Genomic DNA, 25,439 nt, shown 5'->3' on the forward strand with positions numbered 1-25,439 from the left:
CACTCTGGCTCTGCCTTGCCCTTGGCAGTGGTGGCTCCAGGGCTCTGTCCTCCTCCCTTTCCTTCTAGGACTTGTTTAAAGGCTTTGCCCGCCACCTCTCACATTTGCTGGCTCAGAAGGCCTCTCCTGGAAAAAGTGGTGAGTGCCGACCCGGCCAGAGCCAGAAGGCATGGTGGGGGTGGGGGACGGCTGCCAGGAGACTGGTCCTTACCTTCTCTCTGTCCTGCCCTGCTATCTGCAGTGAGGGAGGAGGCCCAGAGCCTCATCAAGCAGTTCTTCCATGATCGGGCCCGGTGTGAGAGTGAAGCTGACTGGCATGGCCTCTGTGCCCCACAAAAATGACCTGCCTCTGCTGACTGAGCAGGGTCGGCAGGCCCGTGCCGGAGGCACCAACTTACTCAGGGTCCTTCTCCTCGCCCCTGCCCCCAACCAAACCACACTGTAGAGATGTCACTAGACACACAGTGGAAGGTCAGAGGTTAGCCCACCTTCCTGCTTAAAACCCCATAGTCCTTTCTCTCTGCCTGCCTCTCCTGGCCTTCATGGCCAGGGCCTCAGATTAGATGGTTCAGATGGTACGGCTGCTGCCAAAGAAAAACAGTGACCTTCCCATCTTTGTTTCAAGTCCTCTGCCAGGGCGAGGCCATTTCCGCCCTTGAGTGCCTGCCCTCTTACTCGAGATCCCAGGCTCCAGGCCCTGCCCGTCTGCTGCTCAGGAAGGCCAGACCCAACTGACATGCTTGCAAGAATAAAGTCTGCTCGAGATACACGCTCATGTTCACATACAGCCGTTTTATTTGTGCCGAAGCAGCTTCATTCAGACCCGGTGCCGGCCCTAGAGCTGAGTGGGCATTTTCCCCAGGCAGGACGTCAGACGCCCAGGCCAAGATCCTACAGCCCCAGCTCTGGGTTCAGTGCACCTCGGAGGGCATGTGTCTGCTCGCTTTCCCAGTTGATGTCGCTGTGGCAACCCCTGCCTCATGACCCTCACTTGGAGTTGTGCCGCAGGAAATTTCAGAGCAGGGCCAGGCAGCAAAGATGAGCAAGAACCACACAACATCCAAGACAGACTGCTCAGGAAGACTCTACTGCCTTTGCTCCAGCTCCTCAGCCGAGGCCTGGCCACTGCGTGGAGGACATGCTGCCCTCCTCCATCAGGAAGGCAATGGTGTACTTCAGCTCCTGGGCCTGCCGGGCAAAAATGGTTCAGTACTCTCCCCACCCCCACCACCTCTGCCCACACTGCTCCTCAACAGAGACCAGTAGCCACTGTGGCTGAGGAAGCATTTCCTGGGGACTGCAGAAGTCTCGGCCCCTCACCTGGGGCAGCTCCAACCAGATGGTCTTGGGGTTATCAGCGGAGCCATAGTTGAGTTCCAGGCCAGGGGGCCTGCCATCCTGCAGTGGGCTGAGCAGGTGGAGCCGCTGCAGGTCTTTCAAGGGGATGGAGCAGCAGGGTTTCTGGGGTAGCAGATACAACAGAGTTTGGTGCTGGGGCGGCAGTGCATGGTATGAGATTGGCCTGGGATCTGACCCAACACGAGAACAGGAGCTCTTCTACCTACCTGGGAGCTGGGGTCCATGAGGACAAGATGGTGGCGATTGAGCCCCAGAAGGACAGGTCCAGGAAGAGCAAGCTTGCTCACTCTCAGTACCATATACACAGTGTAGCCAAAGAGGGGCAGCTGGGCCGTGGTCTCTGTGGGCAGAGAGATGGGACGAGAGTCCTGGCTGCAGATCTCTGGGCCTGCCTCACTTTGCTCCCCAGGGCAAGTGAAGGGTGACCAGGCACAGAGGCCTCTGCACACCTCACGCCCAGCTGTCCCTTCACATGGACCTACCGACGAAGTCCGTCTGTGCTCTTAGCGAGCTGCATCCTTGCATCTGCTTCAGCTCCTGGCTCACTAAGCTCTTGATGCTGGCTGTGTTCACCTGGCATTGCAGTGGCTTGGGGATATAAGCCAGCAGCTCTTGCCTAGGGGGCACAGCCTGGGTCACTTGGGCCTGTGACCATGGACCACTTGGTGCAGAGTGGTGCATGTGCCACATAACTGAACTGGTACCTACTGTGGATAAGGACCCCAGGGCCTAGCTCATAGCTCAGGAGCATGGTGGGGAGGGGCAGAGAAGACAGGCATCGACTAAGGGAGGCCTGTCTGGTCAGGACCGGGAAAGGTTAAGTGGAGTTGTGGAGTTGCCATGGGGGAAGGGAGATAGGAGGAAGCCCTTAGGTTTGGGGGAGGGGGGCTGGCAAGAGAGGTTGAACTGAGTTCACATACTCCGATGGCGGACTTTTGCAGGCTTTTCTGAGGTGTTGGAGGGCAGCCAGCCGGGCAAGTTGAGCATCTTCCTGGGCACTAATCATCAGCTTCCCTTGCAGGTAGTCCCGAAGCACCTGAGGAGAGGAGGGTTGTAGGGAGCCTGTTGGGTTACAACCTCCCCAACAGTTTACTCTTAGAGACTCAGACTTGTTCTTGCCCATCCCTTCCAGCTGCCACTGAACGAGCATCATTGTGGAGAGGGCATCTACAGGTTGCCTAGACTAGACCTCTCCCTAGTATCAGCAGCTTTTGGGCCCGGGACTGACCTGGCCGTAGTGGATTTCGGTGTAGGTGGGGTGGTCGAAGTGCAGCGGGGTCTCCCAGCCAAGCCGCCGGCTGTGCAGGCTCATGTCCTGGTCTGTCATGACACTGTTGAGGTACTCATGGGGCGACAGTGGCCGAACTAGCTCACCTGCATAGGGGACCCATGCCAGAATTGAACACTGTCCAAGTGAATTCTGTCCCGGCCCAGAGTCTACGCTCCTGTGGAGCAGACAGTGGCTGGGGCCCTCACCTTCGCCTTTGATGAGGAAGATGGCAAACTCCTGCACTTCCTGCGGGTCTGTGATGCCCATCTGTCCACACAGCTCCTGCAGTACTTCCCCTGACACCTGGGCACAAGACAGGCCAGGAGGATAAAGATTAGCGTCCCGAGCATAGGCACATAGTCTCTCTCCTTGGCAGCCCCTGCTCACCGTGAATGTCTGTATGTTTGTCCTGTAGTCCACACCCCCAGGCAGATGAATCAGAAGCAAACGAACTGCTTGTCCTTTCTGTCAGATAAGTTGTAGGGTTAGTCTCCACAATCAGAGGTCCCGGCTCTCCACTTCTAGCCACCACCACCCCATTACAGGAGAGTCCTAATACCAGAAAAGCTTGCATTTCACCCGGTGGTGGTAACTTCTGGCGCCCCCCGTATTTAACCGTGCGCTGGAGGTTCTCCTGGCTGCTCTGGGCCAGTTCTGTAGAGAATGATGGGGATCACAGGTGTGTCCCAGCCCCTTAGCTGGCAGGGCATTCTCAGCCCTGAAAGTCCCTCTTCCCAACCCAGGCACCTTGGCTAGGGCTGGAATCCTGCAGGAACTTAGTCACATAGGGCATCAGAGTGGTAGACGGTGCAAAGAAGCCCGTGAAGAGGCTGAGGATGCTCCAGCCCAGAGCGCAGTGCTTCCTGCGGGGTAGAACTGGGCTTCAGGCTGGCCAGACCACAGTGCTGTTCCTGCCCGAACCCCCCACCCTCAAAGCCCCACTCACGGCTCGGGGTGTCCTGTGACTTGCTTGATGACCTGGCAGTACATCTCATCTCTGAGGTCCTCTTGGCACAGCTGTGCAGACGGGAGGAGGGAATGAGTGAGGCAGAGAGAGGACAGTAGAGCCAGGGGGCTGCTGTGCGTGATGGCTGGGTAGGGGCTGTCTTTAGACACACTGCTACCTGGCTGGGCTGTGGTAGCGCACACCTTTAATCCCAGCACCTGGGAGGCAGAGGCAGGTGGATCTCTAGAAGCTCAAGGCGGGCATGATCTACACAGTGAGTTCCAGGACAGCCAGGGCTACAAAGAGAAACCCTGTCTTGAAAAAACCACACATTAAAAAAAAAAAAAAAAAAAAAGACTGAATAAAAGTGACATCCCAACACTCACCGCCTGGTAGCCTTTGCCCAGCCCAGCTCGTCACTTATTTTTAAATTATTTATTTGGGTTTTTGAGACAGTTTCTCTGTGTAGCTTTGGAGCTTGTCCTGGTACTCGCTCTGTAGACCAGGGTGGCCTCAAACTCAGAGATCCTCCTGCCTCTGTCTCCCGAGTGCTGAGATTAAAGGTGTGCGCCACCCTGCCTGATCAAAGATCAAGTATTTTGAAACAAGTGAGAAACTACCAGTAGCAGTAAAGTGTGTGTGTGTGTGTGTGTGGTTTTTCAAGATAGGGTTTCTCTGTGCAGCCCCGGCTGTCCTGGAATTCACTCTGTAGACCAGGCTGGCCTTGAACTCATAGATGAGCCATTCTGGCCCAGGCAGGAGGGCAGGAAGGATGCTCAGGGTTGGCACACAGTTCTTACCTTCAGCAGCTCATAGAGCAGAGCCAGTTCGTCCATGCTCCGGGGCTTAGGCTGGTCCCCCATAAACTGCATCAGAGCTGCAGGCAGGACATGAAACATAGTAAACAAGACCTGGCCTGACCTGTGCTGCCACTGTCCAGGCCACCTGACCTCTGACACCTTCCTCTCCTAACGCTTACACACCGGGCAGGACAGTCAGCTCTAACTTTGTTGAGGAAATAGGATGCCAGTGTCCGCCGAACCCATCAATCGCCCCAGCTGTCACACAGTTGGTGGAGAAGGCTTCCTATGCTGGCAGATGGGCTGAGCCAGTGGGAGCTCAAAGAGAAGGGAGTCAGGTGCCCACTCACCCTTGAAGCCAGCCACAGCCCTCTTGTTCATGTCCTCGTTGCTGAGACTGAGGAGGGATTCCTGGATGGGGTCCTGTGGCCAAAGAGCCTTAGCTATGAATCTAGGGTCATGGGCGTCGGAAGGCAGATCCTTGGCCGCGACTCCTCCCGACCTGGCCCCTTACCTTGGTGTACTGGATCAGGTTGGCTGCAACCTTCTTCTTGGCACCTCTACCTGCGTGTGTCAGCCTGTGGAGGGCAGAGGGAAAGACAGCCCTGCTTGCTGGCCCTCCGGCCCTTGTCCCAGGCCATGAAGCCCGTGGTCAGAGCAATGCCCTCGTGGCTCTGTGGTTTGTACTGGGGACGACTGGGAGCAGGTAGGCACAGAGGTTGGTTCAGAGCACTCACGAGGTATGAGGCTTCCGGAAGTAGCGCAGGGCAAACTCCTGCATGGAGTAGCTCTGGGACTCAGCAGACAGAGTGCTGTAGGCTGTGTACGAGGTGGTCTCTGAGCCTTCGCTGGGTTCTTGGCTCCTGGGATGGGTGGGGCTCTGGGAGCACAGGAAATTTGGTACCACCCGAGTGCCCACCCACCACCTAACCCAGGGGCCCTGTTCCCACTCTTACCGCCTGATCCCCATACCCGTTAGACCCGAGAGGAGTGTGACACCAGAAGCCAGGAAAGCCACGATTATTTATTAAGCATCTTCTATGGAGGCAGTGAACTAAGCACCACAGAGTCAGGGTGTGGATTTCAAGTCTTGCCGGGGAGGCGAGGCAGAAGATGGCAAAGGATAGACCGCACCGAGCGCTGCCCACCAGGCCACAGGAAGCAGCAGCACCCGAGCGAGCCAGGCAGTCCTGCTCTTTCCTTCCGAGACTCCTAGTTAGGCCTTCTTTCCTTCACCTCTTCTGTCTTCCTCACCTCCTGAGCTGGCTCCTTCAGCTGCCGTGCTTTACTCTTGCGCTGCCAGCTGTTTCTCTGTCCCAGGGAAAAGGAGCTGTCCGGAGCAGCAGCTGGCTGCACCATGTCGGCAGGAAAGAGCCCCGAGCGGCCTCCAACAGAGCCAAACTGCCAGCCTAGAAGGCATTGCAGAATGATGGTTCACCTACCTCGCCCCCTCTGCCCCTTGGCGGCCTCCCTCTGCCAGCCCTGGGGACTACCTGGCTCCGGGGAGACCCCTGGCTGTAGCTTGATGAGGTCCCCACGCTGGAAGCTGAGGAGGCTGTGGTCATCAGTGATGTAGCTGCGCAGAGCGATGACATAGCCAGAGTCCTGCGGACAGATGGACAGTCTGCTGCCTGCCCTGGATGTCCTCCCAGCCATACCCAGGAGTACCGGGACCTTGCCGAAACTCCAGCCTCGACCCAGGGAGGCCAGGCAGGGCGGGCCAGCCCACACTTGCCTTCTTGAGCTCACTCAGGAACTGCTCCACCATGGCCTTGATGGTCCTGGCTTGGGCTGTGTGCAGCATCAGCTGCTCGTTCTTCAGTGACAGCACCAGGGTGGAGCTGCCGCTGCACTCCACAGCCAACACCTCAGCAAAGCTGTGTATACAGTCAGGGCTTGAGCTGGAGGCCACCCTGCCACCCCGGTCCGGGCTCTGTCTGTACCAGCTCACCTGTAGGAGCAGAGTGTCTTCAGCCGCTCCAGGTGGAAGCTAGGGTCTTGGGTCACCTTCAGCAGCCTCAGTCCCCGGTGCGACACACCCAGCAGCTGCACATCACTGCCACTCTCGCCCTGTCAGGAAGGCAGGCGTGTCAATCATTCCTGGCACTGCCCAGATGCCTGGGGTCCTTGAGTAGAGAGTTCCAGAGCTGAGCTGTGCCCCACTCCCTAAGTTCAGCATCACTGACCGAGACTGGGAAGATGCGTGAGAAGTAATTGGCCCAGTTGTCTCGAGCAGCCACCACGATGCGTTTTTTGATGGTGTCTTCAGCAGTGTCAAGGGAGTCCAGGCTCACCTCCAAGTCTCCTGTGGGCAGGAAGCGCCCATGATATCCGTGTTCCCACGGCACTTCCCCTCAGGGCAGGTCTAGCCCGCCCCCACACCCCAGCTCCCGGGACCCATACCCAGCAGGTCTTTCATTTTGTGCCGCTCCTCCTGGGAGATCCTGATGCAGGACTCTGCAAAGGTGTCCCTCAGGATCTGGAAGCAGAGCAAAGTTGGTCAGTGCCAGGCCCCGAAACCAGAGCTCACCCACAGCAGCTAAGGGCGTGCAATGGGGGAGAGGCAGAAGACCCAGTGGTGGTGCCTACACACCCGGCAGTGCTGGCTGGGTCCTACTAGAGACACGGGTGGGACAGGGGGTGGGTGTTGTACACGGGATGACAGAAGTCTCCCAAATCTTAGACTCATGTCCAAACCTACAGCTCATGTCCAAACCCCTCTCCTTCCAACATCCCCCTCACTCCTTCCTCTGGCACCATGGTCTGCTGCTGCTGACAGAGTGTACCAGTTGCCAAAAATAACCGAGTAACAGCCGCCATTTATAAAGCACCCAGTGTGTGCTAGAGCCTGTGACGCACACCCCTCGCTTGGACCTCTCATTTGCAAAACTAAGTTGATCACTGTTCCATTTTTTTGCAAGGACACTGAGGGAGGGGCTCTGCGCACAGGCAAAGTGCTGAGTAGAAGCTGTTCCTGTCAACTGTGAGGGTCCCGGGATGCAGTCTGTCAGTGGGGGTGGCAGGTTGGTGCGTGAGCCAGGCTCTCACCTGCTGGCAGAGAAGGCTGAGACAGTAGGGATGGCTGAAGTTCTCCCGGGGGTAGAACACCTATGAGCAGGACGGAAAGAGCTGGGATCATGCCAGGCTGTGTCCTGGCCAGCCGACCTCTGCCCTCCCAGAAAACCAATCTTGAAAAGTGGTTTACGGGGAAGGGGATGTGTTGGGGTTTCAGGCGAGGATCTCACACTGCCCATTACTGCCCTACCAGCCCCAAAAGACTGAGGCCAGACCCCCATGCCCACCTCCTTGCGTAAGAACAACTTCCAGGGTGCACTTGTGTAGGAGAAGCACACGCTACCAGAAGGCACAAGGAGCTGAGTGGAGATCCCCCGGTCCTCCATGGGCTCCGTCAGGGCTAGCAGAGGGAGAGAGGAGCCTTAGACGCTTAGACGCGGGCTGCCAGAGACCCTTAGGTTCCTGTTTTTCTCAGTCTCCAGACGCTTAGGCTGCCACTCCTGGCACCAACTCCTGCCTTCATTTCTGTCCCTGAGTTTTTCTTAGTGTCCCCGGCCACATTTACTGCAGTCACCGAGTTCCCCACCACCACCAGAAAACAAAGAAGAAAACACTCGTCAGGTCTTCATCAAGGACAACACCCTGCAGAGGTCAGCCCTTTAGTGCCAGACAGGCTTCGGGGTGCCTCAGCCCTGCCCTGCACAGGAATGAGGACTCCAGGACTCCAAACTCCAAAGTCCAGAAGCCCAAACAGCTGGCCTCAGCCAAATAGGGATGACTTTTGTCATGGGTCCCAAGAGGCTGTCATGAGTCCTGCCACCAACTCAAAGAGACTCAACACGGGAAACATGGATTCCTTACCACGAGACTCCACTGAACGGGTCTTGGGTTCCTCAGGCAGAGACAATGGAAGTGCTGGTGGAGGTGGAGGTGGGGGCGCCGGAGTTACGGGTGGACTTGGGCTATGTGGGCCAAACAAGTCCCGAAGGGGTCCCTGCTTTTCCCGGATGGATAGGGAGGGCTCGAGTCGTGGTGGTCGGGTCTTGGGTCGAGGAGCCACAACGGGTGGGGAGCCCTTGCCTTGGTCAGGAGACATCGTCTGCAGGAAAAGGCAGGGGTTAGAGTCAAGGCTGAGTTACCCTGGAAACCCCAGGTTTAGCCCGGGATTCCTGGACAGATCCTAGCCCATGCCCTGCAGAAGATGGCCGGCGAGCTCACCGATGGCGGCAAGTGGGCACCGTTTATTCCCAGCTTTGCCAAAGCCTCATCCTTAGGGTCATTTTTCTTCTGAAAAGTTTTCACAGGCCTCGTGGAAGAAAGAGAAAGTTACTAAGGCACAGGGTGATGGTCTGCGGAGAGAAACAGCCCTGGCCACGTGCCCCTGGGGCTCACCTGGTGGGTTGTACCGGCACAGGCACGGGGCCTGGGCGGCTCTGGTACATGCGGATGATGTTGCGAATTTCCCTGCTGGGCTGCGGGCGCTGGGGTGTGGAGTCGGAGCTGTGCACTGTGGGCGCTCTGTCCTGGGTGGGCGCTCTGTCCTGGGTGGGTGCTCTGTCCTTGTTGGGTGTTCTGTCCTTTTTGGGTGCTTCCTTCTTTGCTGGCTCCACCTCATCTTCCCTCAAGGCTTTGGGCTTACTTTGTTTCAATGGCTTCTTCACAACTGGGGGAGGAGGTGGTGGGGATGGCTCTGCCAGCAAGAGTAAAGACAATTGAGCACGGTCCCTATACCGCTGGAGCCAGAGGGGCCGCAGCCCACCACACCTACCAGCTGTTTCTTCCTCCTCACTCTCTGTCTCCTCCTGGGGGATCTGAACCTTGACTGGAGGCTTCACTGTCTTCACCCTGATTGGCTCTTGCCCTGTAAATGCCACAAACGGCCTTCTCTGACACTGGTGTTATATAGGGATAGGGGCCTACTCATCTGGACTCCTGGACAGACCACATTGGTAGGGGAACAGAGTGTGGCCTCCCCTCCCCAGGCTGCAGGCATTAGTTACATTTCCAAATGGCTCCCACCCTCACCCATCTTCTGGAAATAGTCCCGTTTCTGCTGGAAGCTCCTGGGGCGCTGAGGCCTGGCTTCAGTGTCCTCTGGAGTGTCCTCCTGGCAGAAGAGGAAATGAAGAGCAGCCCCAAGTCAGCCACGGCCCCATCCTTTCAACATCGTCTTCTGATGGCTTCTTGGACCAATCCTTCCTACCTTTCCAGGTCTGGTACCTTCCCTGCCACCACACCAGACCCAGACCCAGACCTCTGCCTAGCCTCGGCTCCTTACTCTAAAGCAAACATCCAAAGGCTCTGGGCAACTCTCTAGCGTCTTCTGGGGAGCAGTCGTCTTCTGGGGAGCAGTCGGCTTCTGGGGCTTGGGAGCCGTGACAGAGGGTGGAGCCTGGGAGGCAGCTGCTGAGGCCTGAGCCCCATGCTGGCGTCTCTGGTTCTGCTGCTCTAGAGACAGGCTCATGGCCTGGGTGGTCATCTGCTGGGCCTGAGGGAAAGGAGAGGCCAGCCAGTAAGAGCCTCTGCTGGCCCTGCCCCCTGTGCCAATACTCCCCAGGCAGTCCCATGGCCCAGCCATGGTGGTTACCAAAATCATCGCCTGCTGGTTGATAAAGTTCTGCTGTTGTACCGCCAGCTGCCTGGAGTCCAAACTGGAAAGCAGAGGCTGCGGCTGTGGTGGGACCATCATGGCTGCGAAGAGCGGATGTCCAGAGCAAGTTAGGCGCCGTGGCCAGACTTCACTCTTGATCCCAGGTGCCATCTGGACTCCCAGCAGGACCATTCCCCCACCTTCAGCCCCCAAAGCTTCTCCCGGTGCCCTAAACCCAGCCTCACCTGGGATGGTTGGGACTGTGCCCATTGCTGGCATCATGGGCACTGGTGCGGGCATCATAGCTGGCTGGTAGCTGGGTGCCTGCACCATACCTGGATACACTAAGAGAATAGGGTCTCTCAGGTCCATTCAAACTTGGCCCCACATATCTCCTCCTCCTTTCAGCTCCAGGCAGAGAAAAGCATTGCCCTCTGGGGTACTAGCCAGAGTGCCCATTTCAGTTGCCTGTGGCGATTCAGACTACCTCTGCTCTTGGGCCTGGGAAGCCCTACAGAGACACCACCTGTACTCACCCATGGGGTAACCCTGCTGGGTGGGCCCAATGGAGCCCCCTCCCTTCATACGGCTACTCAGGGCCCAGCCTTGTTCCAGATCCTGAAGGGACAAATATTCAGTGTCAGAGCTAGAGCCCGGGAGAAACAGAAGGGGTGGCCACGCCCCAGCACCAAAGCAAAGGATCTGGAGGGGAGTCTACTCACACTGAAGCCCCCGGAGAGAACCGGCTCGAAGATGTGGTCCAGGAAACCATCGAGGCTTCCAGGCTTCCTGGCCTCACCTGTGGAGCAAGGGTACATTGCTGCATCTACCTCTGGTCCCATTCCCAGCACCCTGCCAATCTCAGTGTGCCTTACCTGGGGGGCCGCTGCCGGGCAGTGTTGGGGCTGGGCCTGGAGGGAGCCCTGGGGGCAGGGAGGGAGCCTGAACACCAGGGGCTGGAGGGATGTTCTCAGCTCTGCAGAAAACAGTGGGACTAGTTAAGGGGACTACTGTGGCAGTCACCGCTAAGAGGGGTGCAGAAGTTTAGGTGGGAGACCTGGTTCACCAATAATATCTATGCACTACACAAGGGCAGGGTGGCTATGAGGATGACCAGCTGAGGAGAGGGCAGGTGGGTGGTACCTACAAACCAAAGGGAGTGATGGGGTAGTTGCGGGAACCAGCTGAGTCTCCGAAGTCCTCAGTCTGGCCAATCAGGTCCAACACAAAGTCACAACCAGCCAGGTCTTGCCAAGCATCCCCGGAATGCAGGGACACAGACCAGCCACGAGGGGGCACCTCCAGGCCTCTGGGTGGGACAAGAGTGAGAGACATCGAGGTGATCAGGGAGAGGTGTGGGCAGATGACATCCTTAAGGAGTAGAGGTCGTGAGTCAGTGGAGGGTGAGCGTCTTCTGATGACCTGATGACATCCCCACCCCAGGCGTGAGCCAGGCGCTCAGCCTCACTCAGAAGCCTTAGACTGCATTCCTATTTGTACCTCAAAATCCTTCTGGTGATCTCCAGGCTCTAATAATCTCATTTGTTATAGAGTTAGGATCTGCCTCTCCCTCGTTTAGAATCTCTGCTCTCCTCTCTCTCTCTCTCTCTCTCTCTCTCTGGAAGCTGCAGTTGGAGCCCTCCCCTTTACTCCAAAACCTTCCCTTTCTATTCATTGAGGAACAGTGTTCACCCCGGCTCTGGGGGACCATGCAGTGGAAAGCGGGGGGGGGGGGAGCGTGAGGAGGGGGACAACAGTCAGTAATCAGGCTCCCCTTACCTGCTCTGGAGGATCCGCCCTGCTAACTGCTCTCCCGTGGTCCAGGACTCCACCTCTGCAGAGTAGCTCTCCTCTGTGGGGGTTAGTGGAAGGGTGAGGGACAGAGGGCTACACCCTGACAGGAAGTGGTCACTGTCCCCACCCTGGACAGGGCAGGGAGACATGAGAGTCACAGGGCAGGAGGACATGAGGGTCACAGGGCAAGAGGAGGCTAGGGAGAGTGGTGGCCAGGGCTGGCTCCATTGACTAAGGGAGGCAGACCTCACCATTGAATGTGAACACATCCAGGGCCATCCGGCCCCGCCGCAATCCAGCCTTCCACTCAAGCTGCGTGGGCGGGTGGGCCCTTGAGGCCATGGGAACTAGCGGTGTTTGTTCCAGGGCACCCAAGAGCTTGTGCTGGCACAATGCTGCCATGCCCCGGGGGGCCTGGTCAGATACAAATCTGTGGGGACAGCACAGGGTTGCTGAAGCTCCATAGGGTATGTGGATTCCACTTACAAGAGTCCCATCCGCTGGATCCCTTACTTGAGCAACGGCTTCTGCAGGGCAGGCGTGGGGAGGAAGGAGCTGAGCAGGACCGCCATCAGGGCCCAGCCACGCTGGCTCTGCTGCTCGTCTGGGTTGTGCCACAGTTGGGCCACCAGCTGACTGAAGAGCTCATCCCGAAGTCCCGGCTGGTGCTGTGCCTTCCGTATCAGGAATGTGCCAATGGTCTGTTCCTGCCAGGGCTGCAGTAATCCATCCCCCAGGAGCCGCAGCAACTGTTGACACAAAGTAAGGGTAGGAGCAGGAAGCCCAGGGCTCCCCTGCACCTTCCCGGTCCTTATGCGGCCATCCCGATCACCCCCAAGGTATCACTCACCACCCTGTTGATCTCCAGAGCCTGCTGAGGGTTCTCGCCATTCATTCGGGTCAGGGGCTCATCCAGTAGCTGCCCCGGTCTAGGCAGATATGGCTTCTGGAGGGAAGGAGAGTGACATAGGGTTTGTCCTCTGAGTTGGCCTGAGGGGCTACTCCTTGAGGAGTCCCCCAGGAGCATGTACCCCAGGAAGAGGACAGACAGACACGCAGATGCGTGAATGAGTGTGTGCGTGTTACTTGGACATGTGTGAGCAGGTGTGTACCAGAGGAGGATGTCGGGCATCTTCCTCATTTGCCTTGAGATGGGCCTGTCACTGAACTGAGGAGCTTGTTTTACATAGACTGCCTGCCATCAAGTTCCAGGAATCCACCTGCATCCGCCCCGAATACCAGGATTATGTATGGTCACGCCTGGTTTTACATGGGTGCTGTGGATTTTAATTCAGGTCCTCGTGAAGCACTCTTTCACTAGGAATCTTCTAGCCCTTTGGTTGTCCTTTAATTAAAAACTTGACAACAAACTGTTGTAGTGTCCCTGCCTGTAGTCCTAAAACCAGGGAGGAAGAGGGAGCCTGATCTCTGTAAGGAATTCCAGGCAAGCCAGCGCTACCAAAGGCCCTGTCTTTAAATGTTTTATTAAAATAGGGCTGGGCATGGTGACACACACCTTTAATCCCACTACTCTTAAGGCAGAGGTCGGTAGATCTCTGAGTTTGGGGCCAGCCTGATGTACATAGTGAGCTCCAGACAACAGGGATACATAGTGAGACCCTGTCTCAAAAAAAAAAAAAAATCATAATTAAACTAATACTGAGATCTTGTGTGTAGAGTCATGAATCCCGCTTTTGAATTTAAGCCTCCGGCCTGGGAAGTTTCCCTCGTTAAACCTTTGTTAATGACACAGCTTCAACACAAGACAAAGCCACGGGTACAGGAAAGGTGTGGCTGAAATAAGTCTGTGGCCGAGGCTTCCATGTAACAACCGTGTAAAGGCCGTTTTGTTCTCCAGGCAGCTCCGATGACCACAGGGGAGGGCAGGGAGAAGGTGGAGGCCTGCTCCTGCCTCACAGGTCTTACACTGGAGCTTTCGGGGTGCAGGAAGCACCGAGAGGCCTCACCTGAAAACTGGAGGACACGAAACTGGAGAAGGGAAACTGGTCAATGTCCGGAGGGAGGGTCAGGCTCTGCCGGACAGGAACCTCAGGTGGCAGGGACTCTGTGATGCTCCCAGCCAGGGTGGCCTGGCGGCCTGAGAAGGAACACAAGAGGCAGCCTAGGACACTCGGATCCCCACTTTCCCTGACAAGCTGCCAACCACCATGGACGGAGTGACCATGGGTGGCTCAGGGAAAGAGGAAGGTCTAGACCAGAGATGCCCCCCCCCCCCCGTCAGGGACTCAGACAGGACATTAAGATGACGCACCTTCTGCTGTCCGCAGCAGAGCAGCCAGCTGGGCTGGGATCTCCAAGCGCCCCAGGTCCTGGCGGAGAGACCCAAAGGATCAGCAACTAAGGATCATTGAGCAGGACTGGGCACACCCACCCCTCTCCAGGTCTCCCCTTAAAGATCAAGGGCACAACCTGAAAACAAGTGATCAGGTCTCCAAGGGTCCCTGAGGAAAACCAGGAGAACCCCAGTCTTCTGCTCAGGTGTCACATGAGGAACAGGACCCCTGATGGCACTCTGTACCCCTCCCATGCTATGCTAGCCCCGGGGGTTCACACTTCACACAGGCCCTGCACCTCCAGACTCACTCACCATACTCGACATTTTCCCCCAGGCCTCCCCGCTCTGCGGGCCACGGGAACGCTCGAGCTGCGGGAGAGATCCAGCGAGAGTTGATGCCCCCACCCCCCAGCAGCCCCTACCCGACCCAGCAGCTCAGGGTCCCCTCCTGTCCCCAGGAGACCCTGATGGTGGCAAAGGAATGCCAGTGTCACTGACCCACAGAGGTGCAGTCGCCCGGCTTCACCCACCTCTACCCCTCTCTCCCAGCTCTCACCGCCTCCGAGCTGTGGACTCCACTGTCTGTCTGGTAGGGTACCAGGAAGAGGTAAGGAAGAAGGGAATAAATGGTCCCAGGGGACAAAGTCCAGCCAGGGAGGAGCCAGGGACGGGGCAGTATGTGGGCATTGACCTTTGAGCAGCTTTATGGCTCTCAAATTGGAGTCATCAGGCAAAGGGAGACGAGAAGGGGGCCCATGGGAGCCTGAAGGGAACAGGGGAGACCTAGGTGGAAAGGGGGAGCCAGGCCTGCAGGTACAGGGGTGACATGGTGAAGAAAGATAAGAGCCACCAGGGCCCCAGCTTGCTCCAGTCAGAACAGGAAATGGAGGCAGTCAGCAAGCAGTGGGTTCTGGTATTCTAGGCCTGGCAAGTTTAGGCTGTCAGGATTCCTCTCTTGGGCAGTCAAGGCCACCTGCCTTCTAGCCTGAGTTTTCCCCCAATTCAGAAGCCCCCACATCCTCTTACCTGGAGTCTCTGTCGTCTCTGGAGCAGGGGCCGAGCTACAAGGAGGATGGTGTTCAGCTGTCCCAGAGCTGACTTCCTCCGGAGGTATCGCTTCCTGGGGCCGTAAAAGTAAGGAGGGTGAGGACTCAAAACTTACTACTTCTTCCGTGGTACCCCAGCCCTGTGAGCCTAGACAGTCATGGAAAATGGACTCCGGCTCAGTGGATCCTCCTGAGGTTTAACAGAACCAATAGTAAAGAACAGAATACTATGGCGAACCAAGCAATGTTCTGTTTTAAGATTGTTTCACTATGTAGACCAGGCTGGCCTTGAACTTAGATCTACCTTACTCTGTCCCTTGGCCGCTGTGATTATAGACCTGTGCCACCACCTCCAGTGTTTAGGACTTTTGTTATTAATTATGCATATGTGTGCATTTCTGTGTGGATATGTGTATGTGAGTGCAGGGGTCATAGGTGGCCAGAAGAGGGCGTCAGACACCCCGTAGTTATAGGCAGTTGTGGGTCGCCTGACATAGGTGCTGGGAACTGGACTCGGGTCCTCTGTAAAATCAACAAGTACTCTAACCACTTAGCCATCTCTCCAGCCCCTAGATTCATTTTTAAATATTTGTCCTGTTTAGGACCCCCTTCTTTGAGGTGCCTGGTCTTCTGGCTGGAAAATTCTCAAAGATATTCTATTTGCATATTCCTTTTTCTCACCTCCAGGGGCCCCAGGCACACATGTGGTGCACAGACAAACACGCAAACAAAGCACTCAGACACATGCAATAACAAATGAAAACAAGTCAAGGGGCCAAGGAGATGACTTTAGTGTACAAACACGAGGAGCCGCATTCCAGTCCTCGGCGTCCACTCCCATGAAAGCCAGGTGGTGAGGAGCTTGGAGCTCACTGGCTACCCAGACCAGCTCAATCAGTGAGTTCCAGGCTCAGTCTCCAGAGAGAGAAAGAGAGAGGGAGGGGGAGGGGGAGAGAGAGACAGAACTCCAGCCAGACGCCTGGTCCTGACTTTAATCCTAGCACTTGCAGGCAGATCAGGTAGATCTCCGTGAGTTGAAGGCTAATGTGGTCTAAAAGTGAGTTATGGACAGCCAGGGCTACACAGCGAGACCCTGTCACAAACAAACAAGGAGGTTGAGCTGGGCAGTGGTAATGCACACCTTTAATCCCAGCAGTTAGGAGGCAGAGGCAGGCAGATATCTGTAAATTCAAAACCATCCCGGTCTACACAGCAAATTCCAGGACAGACAAAGCTACGTAGAGAAAACCTGTCTCAAACCTCCATTTTCCCCCAAAACGTGTGAGAACAAATGACTGGGAAAGAGAGTCATCGTCAGTCTCTGACCTCCACATGCGTGTGCACACACGGTACCCACACCAGTTGGCAGGTTTCCACTTGCACAAATGCACACATGTGTGAACATATACACACATAGAACACACAGACACACAGACACACACACACACTCACATCTACAGGATTGGAAGTGAAGCACAGCTCACTTGCAGAGGACTTTCCGAGCATGTTCGAGTCCCTGGGCTTGATCCCCAGCACAAAAACTCAATCCATGGGTCAACCAATCCAGCAACCAAGCCACCATTTTCATGCATCAGAGGACAGTGCCAAGGTCAAAAGACAAAGGACAGAATAAAAAGTCACCAAATCACATACTTAGTGGTCGCCCAATATGCAGAAAATATGAAGAACCTTTGCAGCTGACCAACAGAGACGGGGGAAGGTGGCTTAAAAAACGCACCTGCTGGGTTTTGGGGTTCTTTTTGTTTTTGTTTTTGTTTTTCAAGACAGGATTTCTCTGTAGCTTTGTAGCTGTCCTGGAATTAGCTTTTATAGACCAGGCTGGCCTCGAACTCACAGAGATCCACCTGCCTCTGCCTCCCGAGCGCTGGGATTAAAGGCGTGAGTCAGCACCTGCTATTTTTGCAGAGGACTGGAGTTCAGTTCCCAGCACCCACATGCTGGTTCATGACTATCCATAACTCTGAGGACACCAGGCACACACGCGGTGCACATACATATATGCAGGCAACACATATACACATAAAATAATAAAATAATAGTAAGAAAGCTGGGTGTGGTGGTGGATTCCAAAATTCCAGTGCTCAGGATGCTCAGACAGGAGGATAACTGTGATGGCCAACCTGAGCTACACAGTAAGACCTTGTCTCAAAACCAAGCAAACAAGAGCCTAGAGAATACTTGCTGCTCTTGCACCCACATGGTGGCTCACAATTATCCGTAACTGCAGTTCCAGGGGTCTGACGCCCTCTTCTGGCCTCCGAGAACACTGCATTCACATGCTGAGCAAACACAAGTAAAATAAAATACATTTCTCTAAAATGCCAATGAAACAAGAACAATAGGCAGTGGACTAGAACGGACATTTCCACAAATTAGTGGGAAGCACACGAGAACATGCGCGGCATCACTAGTCATTAGAGAAATCAAGTCAAAAACAATATGAAGCAGGCTTAGTGGCACACATCTTCAGTCCCAGCACTCAGGAGGCAGAGGAAGGCGGAACTGAGAGTTTGAGGCCAGCCTGGTCTGGATAGTGAGTTCCAGGCCAGGAGAAGCTACATAGTGAAACTATCTCAAAAAAACAAAACCAGAAACACCGCATGACCCAGCAATTCCACTCCTAGGATAGACCCGACACTTAAAACCAAGAAGCAGAACAGATGCTTCTACAGCCGTGCTCCTAAGGAATGGGAGCAGCCCACACACCCATCAGCACCCAGCCGTGAATCTGCACGGCAGATCACATTCAGTTACAAAACAAATGAAGTTCTGATCCGTACGATGACATAAACTCTGAAGGCGTTAGAAGCTGAGCAAATTAGGCCAGGCATAAAAGGACCTGGAATGTAAACTGGCTTACAGGAAACACTCCGGATAGACAAACCTAGAGACAGAAAACACACTGGAAGTTACTAGACGTGGGTGGTAGTGTGGGTAGTAGGGAGTCACTGCTTCATGGGCTCTGTGCCTCAGTTTCTACGGCGAATGAGTTTGAGGGACAGGCAGTAGCAATGGTTGCCTGTGGCGGAGTTCCTCCGCCATGGCACTGTCTTCATTTTATTTGGGTCAGTGACTGCTTTACTGTCCAAATCTGACACCCTGCCGGGGCCTCAACTCCACTGCCTTTGTCCCTGCGTCTCCAGCAGCTGGCCACAGTGGATAGGATTGCTGCTGGGTGGATGAAATAGAAAGCCGGGTGTGATGGTAGGTGAATGTATCCCAGATCCAGAAGGCAGAGGCAGGAGGGTCATGAATTTGAAGTCAGCCTGGGCTATATAGCAAGACTGTCTCAAGGAAACAAAGTACAATGGAGAACAGACTAGAAAAGACAGGCGTCAATCCATCAGATTCTCATGAGCCTCTACTCTGGGGAGGGCTTCAAGCAGGCTCCTCGGGTTGCTGTCAAGAGTCTAGGATGGAAGGAATGACAGTGGGCAGGTCAGCTTACCCCCAAGAGCCACGTGATGCACTCCACCCACCACTTTGAGTGCCAGGGGCTGTGTGAGAGGAACAGCAAGCCTCTTAGGAACTCATGGAATATGGCTCAGCAGTCAGTATAAATGTGCTGGGTGTACCTTGGAGAGGGAGAGACCCCTGAGGACTACATGTCCTGGGGACCTCATGCTGTTACTGAGCATAGCTCTACTTATTGCCCTCGCGGTCACCATGTCCCTCTTAATCTGAGTGGATGAAAACTCTCAGGGTCTTCTAGCCCCTTACTGGGCAGTACCATTGGTACTGACGGATGGTGATGGATTTTTTTTCCAGGCATTGCCACTGGAGCAGATTAATGATTCAACCACCACCCTTGGAAAGAACTTAAACATGCAGATTGTTAGTAAGGTAGGGTTAAGATTTTTTTTTTTAATGGCCAGGTGGTGGTGGTCATTAATGCCTTTAATCCTAGCATTCGGGAGGCAGAGGCAGGCAGATCTCTGTGAGTTCGAGGCCAGCCTGGTCTACAAGAGCTAGTTCCAGGACAAGCTCCAAAGCTACAGAAAAACCTTGTCTCAAAAAAGGAAGAAGAAGAAGAAGAAAAAGGAGGAGGAGGAGGAGGATTATTATTTTAATGGCTTTGAGGTAGAAAATCTTGGGGAACAATTTAAAGTTTAGGAGATCACACTTTGGATAGTTGAGCAAGGGACTCATTGAGGTCAGGGAACAAGACCAATGACAGCCTGGTTATCTAGGTTTCTTGCTAAAGATGGGTTGGTGATCAAAGGCGATGATTAATTCCTTGTGTCCATTTTTGCCCTCAGCTTCCTGAGATGGTTAAATAAAAATTGATGATGTGTGGTTTCTCCTCTGAAGACTAAAAGTAGAAATAACTGTTTTATAGATACATACACAAGTTTAGATTTGTGATTCAAGATTTTTTATAAGATTACTTTTCGAGATGATTGATCCGTTGTTTGTAACCTCAAAATGCAGTCGGCCAGTAAAAGAAGTGACTGAGAAAAATACCTTGTTAGCTTACACTTTGTTAGTCAGTAACAAGTTGCTTAGACAGGAATGTTTGTGGGTCCTTGGGAATCACTTGCTTTTCTCCCCTAAAACATAAAATGTTTACTCATTGGGGAACATATGGTTTTTCACTGGTATTCATTGTAATCATTCACTTGGAAAATAGGTCATTTTTATGCTGCTTGAAAGATTTTCCTGTATATACAGTTTATAGAGGGGTTTATAAACCATAAGGAAAAAAATCAAAAATATATTGAAGGAAAACATCAGGAAAGAGGCAAGGGAACAGATACAGAAGAGACACCCTAACATCTTGAAGGTGCGTGTGTTTTCCCCATTTTTGCCGCCCCAGGAAATTAAATTTCGCTTCCTCAGAGAAAACCTCACAGCAGCACCTGAGAAGTCCCACAGCCTCAGTCTCCCACTTTGGTCCTTGCCTCCAGGGTCACCTCACCTGGCCTGGAGTCCACGCACGCGAGCCTGCATTCGGGGCAGGAGGCGGAGGCGCTGGCGGGTGATACAGGCTCGGAGGCCTCGGTGCAGAGTGAGCAGGGCCTGCGAGCGTCGCTGAGCCCATAGCTGCTCTAGCTGGTGCCAGCCCTGCTCCTGCAGTAGGACCTGGGAGCAGAGGCGTGCTGCGTGGGGGTGGGGGAATGGGGGAAACAGACAGGCACATGCCCGCTCTTCTCCTCTGGCCTCAACCTCCCCACATCTGGTCAGGCAATCTATCTAGGGTGCCGGGGGATAGCCTGCCAGCCAGCCCCACCCTGTCTGCCCATCACTGAGAAGGACCGCTCGGTGTTCCCGGCACCCACACTCACCTGGGTTGCTCCGAGATGATAGACTGGAGACTCCGCCCCCAGCACGTGGCTGAGGATGGCTCCACACCTCTCCTGGTCAGAGAGAGTGTCCTGGCTCCCTGATCCCAGGGCCCGGAACCTGTCCCAAGGGCACAGAAATGAGGTGGAGAGAATGAAGGCCGTTTTAGACACTTGGCCGACAGCTGAACCCCTTGATAATTATTCAGTTTCTGGATCAATCAACAGCTTGGGAAACCCCATGTCTTAGTTTCTGTTGCTGTGAGGGAACACCCTGAGAGGAGGCAGCTGCTGAGACAGGGGGCTTATTTGTCTTACAGTTCCAGGGCACACCTCGCAGGTGCAGGGAATCAAGGCAGGAACTTGAAGTAGCTAATCACACCAAACCACAGTCAAGAGCAGAGAGCCATGAACACTTGGACCCAGGTAGCGTTCACCTCTTGTATACAATTCAGGACTCCCTGCCTAGGGAGTGATGTGGGATGTTCTTCTGAATATGTGTTGCTGTTATTGGTTAATGGATAAAGCTCCTTTGCCCTATGGCAAGGAAGAATATAGCCAGGCTGGAAGAGATGTGTAGAGAGAGTAGGCGGAGTCAGGGAGAAGCCACGTAGCTGCAGACACCAGAACCTACTGGTGGGTCACAGCTTTGTGGAGATACACAGATTGATAGAAATGGGTTAATTTAAGATGTAAGAGCTACACTAGGGAAGCAGAGGCAAGCAGAACTCTGTGAGTTCAAGGTCAGCCTGGTCTATAGAGCGTGTTCCAGGATGGGCTCCACAGCTACTGAGAAACCCTGTCTCAATAAAATAAAATAAAAAATGTAAGAGCTAGTTAGAAATATGCCTGAGTCATTGACCAAACAGTGTTGTAATTAATATGGTTTCTGTGTGATTATTCAAGTCTGGGCTGCTGGGAAATGAACAAGCTGTCTCCATTTACAAGGGAATGGTGCCGTCTGCCACGGGCTACATCTTCCTACATCAATTAAAAATCAGGACAGTCTTCCACAGAGACATCCCTATGGACAGGTGTCACCTGGACAGTTTCTCATTAAGACTCTCTTCCTGCGGTGGTGGCACACACCTTTAATCCCAGCACTCAGGAGGCAGAGGGAGGGGGACCTCTGTGAGTTCGAAGCCAGCCTGGTCTACAGAGTAAGTTCCAGGACAGCTAGGGCTACACAGAGCAACCCTGTCTCAAGAGATAAAAAAAAAAAAAAAAAAGATTCTCTTCCAGAGCCAGATGGATCAGTGGCCAGGAGCACCCACTGCCCCGTAAAGGACTTTGACTTGGATTCAAGCACACATGACAGACAGTTTACAGTTGCCTATAATTTCAGTTCCAGGGGATCCAACCTGGCCTGTGCAAATACCTGCAGGCACATGGTACACATACATATAACACACACACACACACACACACACACACACACACACGCACACCATTATAGCCAGGCAATGTGCTGACTCCAGGCAAAGAACTGGGAGGACAGATCTCTGCTCCGGGGAATGAGCAAGTTGTCAGACAGAAGAGTTGGAGCCATGAGTCCAGACAGGGCTAGAGGAGCAATAGGATGTGACCCTGTGGTTCTGTCTCTCCAGGGTACCTGCCACGGTGCCCCAGTGGGGCTCAAGGCCTGACGGCAGATGGCAGGGTAGCAGGTACAGCAGCTCATCAGTAGACCTGGCCAATACTGGGAAGACAATGTACATCAAGATCCCCCTAGCAGAACTTCCTGGAACAGGTGACAATTACAGGCTTGGCAAGTGTCCCAGGGCAAGGACGGAAGCTTCTCACCTATCACCTGTCACTCTCGCTCAGCGCTCAGCCTCCAGCTTAGAGACCGGCAGGCGCACACCACTCATATACTTCCTGATTCAGGCTCCTCCTCTGGGCCAGACGGTCCCCACGCTAAGACAGTCGCAGGCAAAGAGGGTGGTTAGAGCCCTGAGGTGGAGCCTCAGAGGTGGAGGAGGGGCGGGTCCAGGCCAAGGCCAAACAGAGGACACCACAAAGAGCCACCAGCTTTCCTAGAGGCCTCTGAGCTCTCCATCAAAGGCTGTCCCACCCGCACACTCACTGCATGCCCTCTGGGCTCCCCATGGCTGCCCCTGCACCTGCCATCCCTTCTCCATCTGAAAAGCTCTGTTAACTGTCTTTCCTTATCTCACTGACTCCTTCATGACTTCACGACACTTGCTGTGCCCACCTGCTACACGGCAGGGTCCCAGGGCAGGCAGGGCCCCAGTCATCTCCAGCAGGGTATTAGCACAGAGGAGGTACAGTGCATACTGAAAGGAGCATGCACACACACGTGTGTGCATGTGCGTGCGCACGCGTGTGTGTATATGTGTGTAAGGAAGCATAGCATGTTGGAAGTCAGGCCCGTGGTACCTTCTCTACCAGGACTACATACCCGGGATTGTCCGCTGTCAGGCATTGGCCCCGGGCCCTCAGCTTCCTCGCCACAGGCTCCTACCTGGCCAGGAAGAGCCGGAAGGACAATCGCACAGGGAAGTGGGCACTCCGGGTGCCTATGATCTCCAGGATGCCAGTCTGGTGCAGCTGCTCCGCCACATGTCCCACATCAAAGAGGCTTGGGAGCTGGAAGCCAGGGACACAGCCAAGGAGAGCTGGAGTCAGGGCATTAGGGCTGACAGGGTCTCAGAGGAAGGGAGGACTGAGGAGAGCAGGCCCGGAGGAGGCTGGGGAAGGGAGCTCACCTTCCCAGGGGTGGGCTTGAGACAATGGATGACATACACACGGCTCCTGAAGAGTGGAAGGGGGGTGGTCACAGGCCAGACCATCAACCCCCACCTCCCTGGGGTCCAGTGCAAGGATGCAGTTCTCACCTGCCCAGCCGGGCTAGCAGGTCCCCCAGGGACTGCTGGAATCGAGAGGCCAGAGTGGGTTTGCTCTGCTTTCTCTCTGGTTCTGCTTCCTGGAACAGGCTGCCCACAAGCTGTGGGGTGAGATGAGTCTCAGCTGTCTCTATCCTGGGCATGTCCACCCGCCACACAGCCCCTGGGGAGCCAGGACAGGCACCCTCAACACTCGACCCCCGCATGCTCATTCCTCCATCCAGGGTGCCATGGTATCGAGGACTAGCCCCTCAAGGCTTGATGGGGTGGGGTAAGCTACGTTGGCCCCTGAAAGGAACGCCAGGTCACCTTCAACTGGCTCTGTCCAAGCATCTCCACCATGGCAGAGTCCAGGTGGTCCCTGTTTCTGTTTATGAACTTGTGCACCTGCAAGAGAGGAGGCCGGTGGGCCGCCTTGCAGGAGGCTGCTTGTGCGCCACCCTCAGAAACAGGCAGGCCTTCTCAGCTTTGCATAGTCCTGCTGGGCGTCTGGCCTTTCTGGTTCATCCCAGGAAACATGGGCCCATGTTTAGCAAAGTTGTCCTCTTCCGGGTCACATGCCACGGGACAGTTTTCCTACCCCTTCATTCCCTGCCTCCTCAGTGTTCTCTTGCTTATGCTTATGTATTTCTTCCCCACATAAAACTCAGAATAGCGGGGCTGGAGAGATGGCTCAGTGATTGAGAGCACTGGCTGCTCCTCCAAAGTACCGAGGTTCAACGCCCACACCCACATAGCAGCTCACAACCAACTGTAACTCCAGCCCAAGACAATCTGATGCCCTCTTATGACCTGCAAGGGCACCAGGCACATTTATGTTACACAGATTCATGTAGGCAAAACACTCATATACAAAGTAAAAATTAAAAAAGGAAGGTGTGTCCGGGGGTAAGGGACAGTGTAAACAGAGACTACTCGTTCATTTCCCAGCCGCTCAAACCTGAATAATCACACAGTAACCTGTATTAATTACAACACTGCTTGGCCAATGACTCAGGCATATCTCTAGCTAGCTCTTACATCTTGAATTAACCAATTTCTATTAATCTGTGTATCCCCACGAGGCTGTGGCCTACTGGTAAGGTTCCAGTGGCATCTTTCTCCTTAGGCAGCTACATGGCGTCTCCCTGACTCCGCCTACACTCTCTACATATCTCTTCCAGCCTGGCTATATTCTGCCCTGCTATAGGCCAAAACAGCTTTACATTAACCAATAAGAGCAATATATATACAGAAGGACATCCCACATCAGGAAAGGAGACATGGTTCAGTGATTCAGAGATCAATCTGTGGCTGGGTTGTTGTGATACAGGCCTTAATCCCAGTACTTGGGAGACAGAAGCAGATGGATCTCTGTGAGTTTCAGGCCTGCCTGGTCTACAGAGCGAGTTCCAGGATGGCTGACACTACCCAGAGAAACTCTTTCTCACCCTGTCTCGAAAAATCAAGAGAGAGAGAGAGTGAGAGAGAGCAAACTATATAACAAGCTGGGCCAGTAAGATGCCTGCAGCTAAGTTCGAGAACCCAAGTTCAACCCCAGGTATTCACACTGTGGAAGGAGAGAACCAACTCCCAAAAGTTGCCCTCTGACCTCCACGCGTGTGTTGTATCATATTCAACCCCCCACACACACACAATAAAAACAAATAAATGTACAAAAATAGCCACCGTGAATGGGAGGGACTGACAAGGCCCCACCCCTCACTGAGGATCTATGAAAAATAATTAATGCTCAGAACTGGGTGTGACCTGAGGCTCAGGTGGAGTCACGCTGTCACATCTTGGAAGGGACCTCCCTGACACTGTCACCTGGTGGATGACTCAGCTTGGGAGGGGCAGACACTAAGGTGACATGGCCTTATTGATTCACCCTGGAATCTATGCCCAAGAACGGATACCTGGTAGGTGACGGTCCCAGCATAGTGCCGCACGGTGAAGATGGGCAGGGGCAGCTGAGGTTTGGCATAGCTTGGGTGATCACCATGGTGATAGTGGCACTTCTGGAGGAAGGTGTGGTCTGTGGCCTGGTAAGAACGGAGTCACACTCTCATCAGACTTTGGACATACTTGCTATTCCCGCCCGGAACTTGCTCCCTCCCGGAGACCCCAGAACCGCACCCCTTAGACACAGGGAGACTGGTCTCCCCAAATCT

General features: G+C 54.4%; 2 protein-coding genes across 3 annotated transcripts in view; one reads left to right on the plus strand and one right to left on the minus strand.

Annotated features, from left to right (window-relative positions):
• Positions 1–769, plus strand: part of Recql5 (RecQ like helicase 5) — a 40,715-nt gene extending 39,946 nt beyond the window's left edge. For both annotated transcript variants that reach the window (XM_087909777.1, XM_087909776.1), the window contains exons 18-19: positions 69–138; positions 242–769. In XM_087909777.1, the coding sequence (XP_087765903.1) occupies positions 69–138; positions 242–342 (171 nt within the window). In that variant the 3' untranslated portion in view covers positions 343–769. The remainder of the gene's footprint in view (positions 1–68; positions 139–241) is intronic.
• A 3-nt stretch (positions 770–772) lies between these two features.
• Myo15b (myosin XVB) overlaps positions 773–25,439 on the minus strand; it is a 35,012-nt gene continuing 10,345 nt past the window's right edge. Inside the window, 50 exon segments of the mRNA XM_085696048.2 lie at positions 773–1,188; positions 1,321–1,461; positions 1,566–1,699; positions 1,842–1,975; positions 2,280–2,395; positions 2,588–2,733; positions 2,836–2,932; positions 3,017–3,094; positions 3,189–3,283; positions 3,377–3,492; positions 3,576–3,646; positions 4,376–4,452; positions 4,726–4,798; positions 4,890–4,953; positions 5,113–5,255; positions 5,630–5,784; positions 5,869–5,980; positions 6,111–6,252; positions 6,327–6,445; positions 6,562–6,680; positions 6,779–6,854; positions 7,424–7,483; positions 7,678–7,790; positions 8,252–8,489; positions 8,609–8,696; positions 8,783–9,080; positions 9,159–9,251; positions 9,416–9,497; positions 9,669–9,878; positions 9,978–10,081; positions 10,226–10,324; positions 10,517–10,598; positions 10,703–10,779; positions 10,856–10,956; positions 11,128–11,289; positions 11,760–11,832; positions 12,026–12,204; positions 12,288–12,523; positions 12,625–12,720; positions 13,742–13,872; positions 14,047–14,104; positions 14,383–14,439; positions 15,097–15,190; positions 20,056–20,219; positions 20,423–20,540; positions 22,905–23,029; positions 23,149–23,194; positions 23,278–23,387; positions 23,596–23,673; positions 25,185–25,310. Of these exon segments, the coding sequence (XP_085552174.2) occupies positions 1,108–1,188; positions 1,321–1,461; positions 1,566–1,699; positions 1,842–1,975; positions 2,280–2,395; positions 2,588–2,733; positions 2,836–2,932; positions 3,017–3,094; positions 3,189–3,283; positions 3,377–3,492; positions 3,576–3,646; positions 4,376–4,452; positions 4,726–4,798; positions 4,890–4,953; positions 5,113–5,255; positions 5,630–5,784; positions 5,869–5,980; positions 6,111–6,252; positions 6,327–6,445; positions 6,562–6,680; positions 6,779–6,854; positions 7,424–7,483; positions 7,678–7,790; positions 8,252–8,489; positions 8,609–8,696; positions 8,783–9,080; positions 9,159–9,251; positions 9,416–9,497; positions 9,669–9,878; positions 9,978–10,081; positions 10,226–10,324; positions 10,517–10,598; positions 10,703–10,779; positions 10,856–10,956; positions 11,128–11,289; positions 11,760–11,832; positions 12,026–12,204; positions 12,288–12,523; positions 12,625–12,720; positions 13,742–13,872; positions 14,047–14,104; positions 14,383–14,439; positions 15,097–15,190; positions 20,056–20,219; positions 20,423–20,540; positions 22,905–23,029; positions 23,149–23,194; positions 23,278–23,387; positions 23,596–23,673; positions 25,185–25,310 (5,787 nt within the window). The 3' untranslated portion in view covers positions 773–1,107.

This window comes from Myodes glareolus, chromosome 9 (assembly GCF_982192425.1).
Source record: "Myodes glareolus chromosome 9, mMyoGla1.1, whole genome shotgun sequence".
NCBI classification, from domain to species: domain Eukaryota; kingdom Metazoa; phylum Chordata; class Mammalia; order Rodentia; family Cricetidae; genus Myodes; species Myodes glareolus.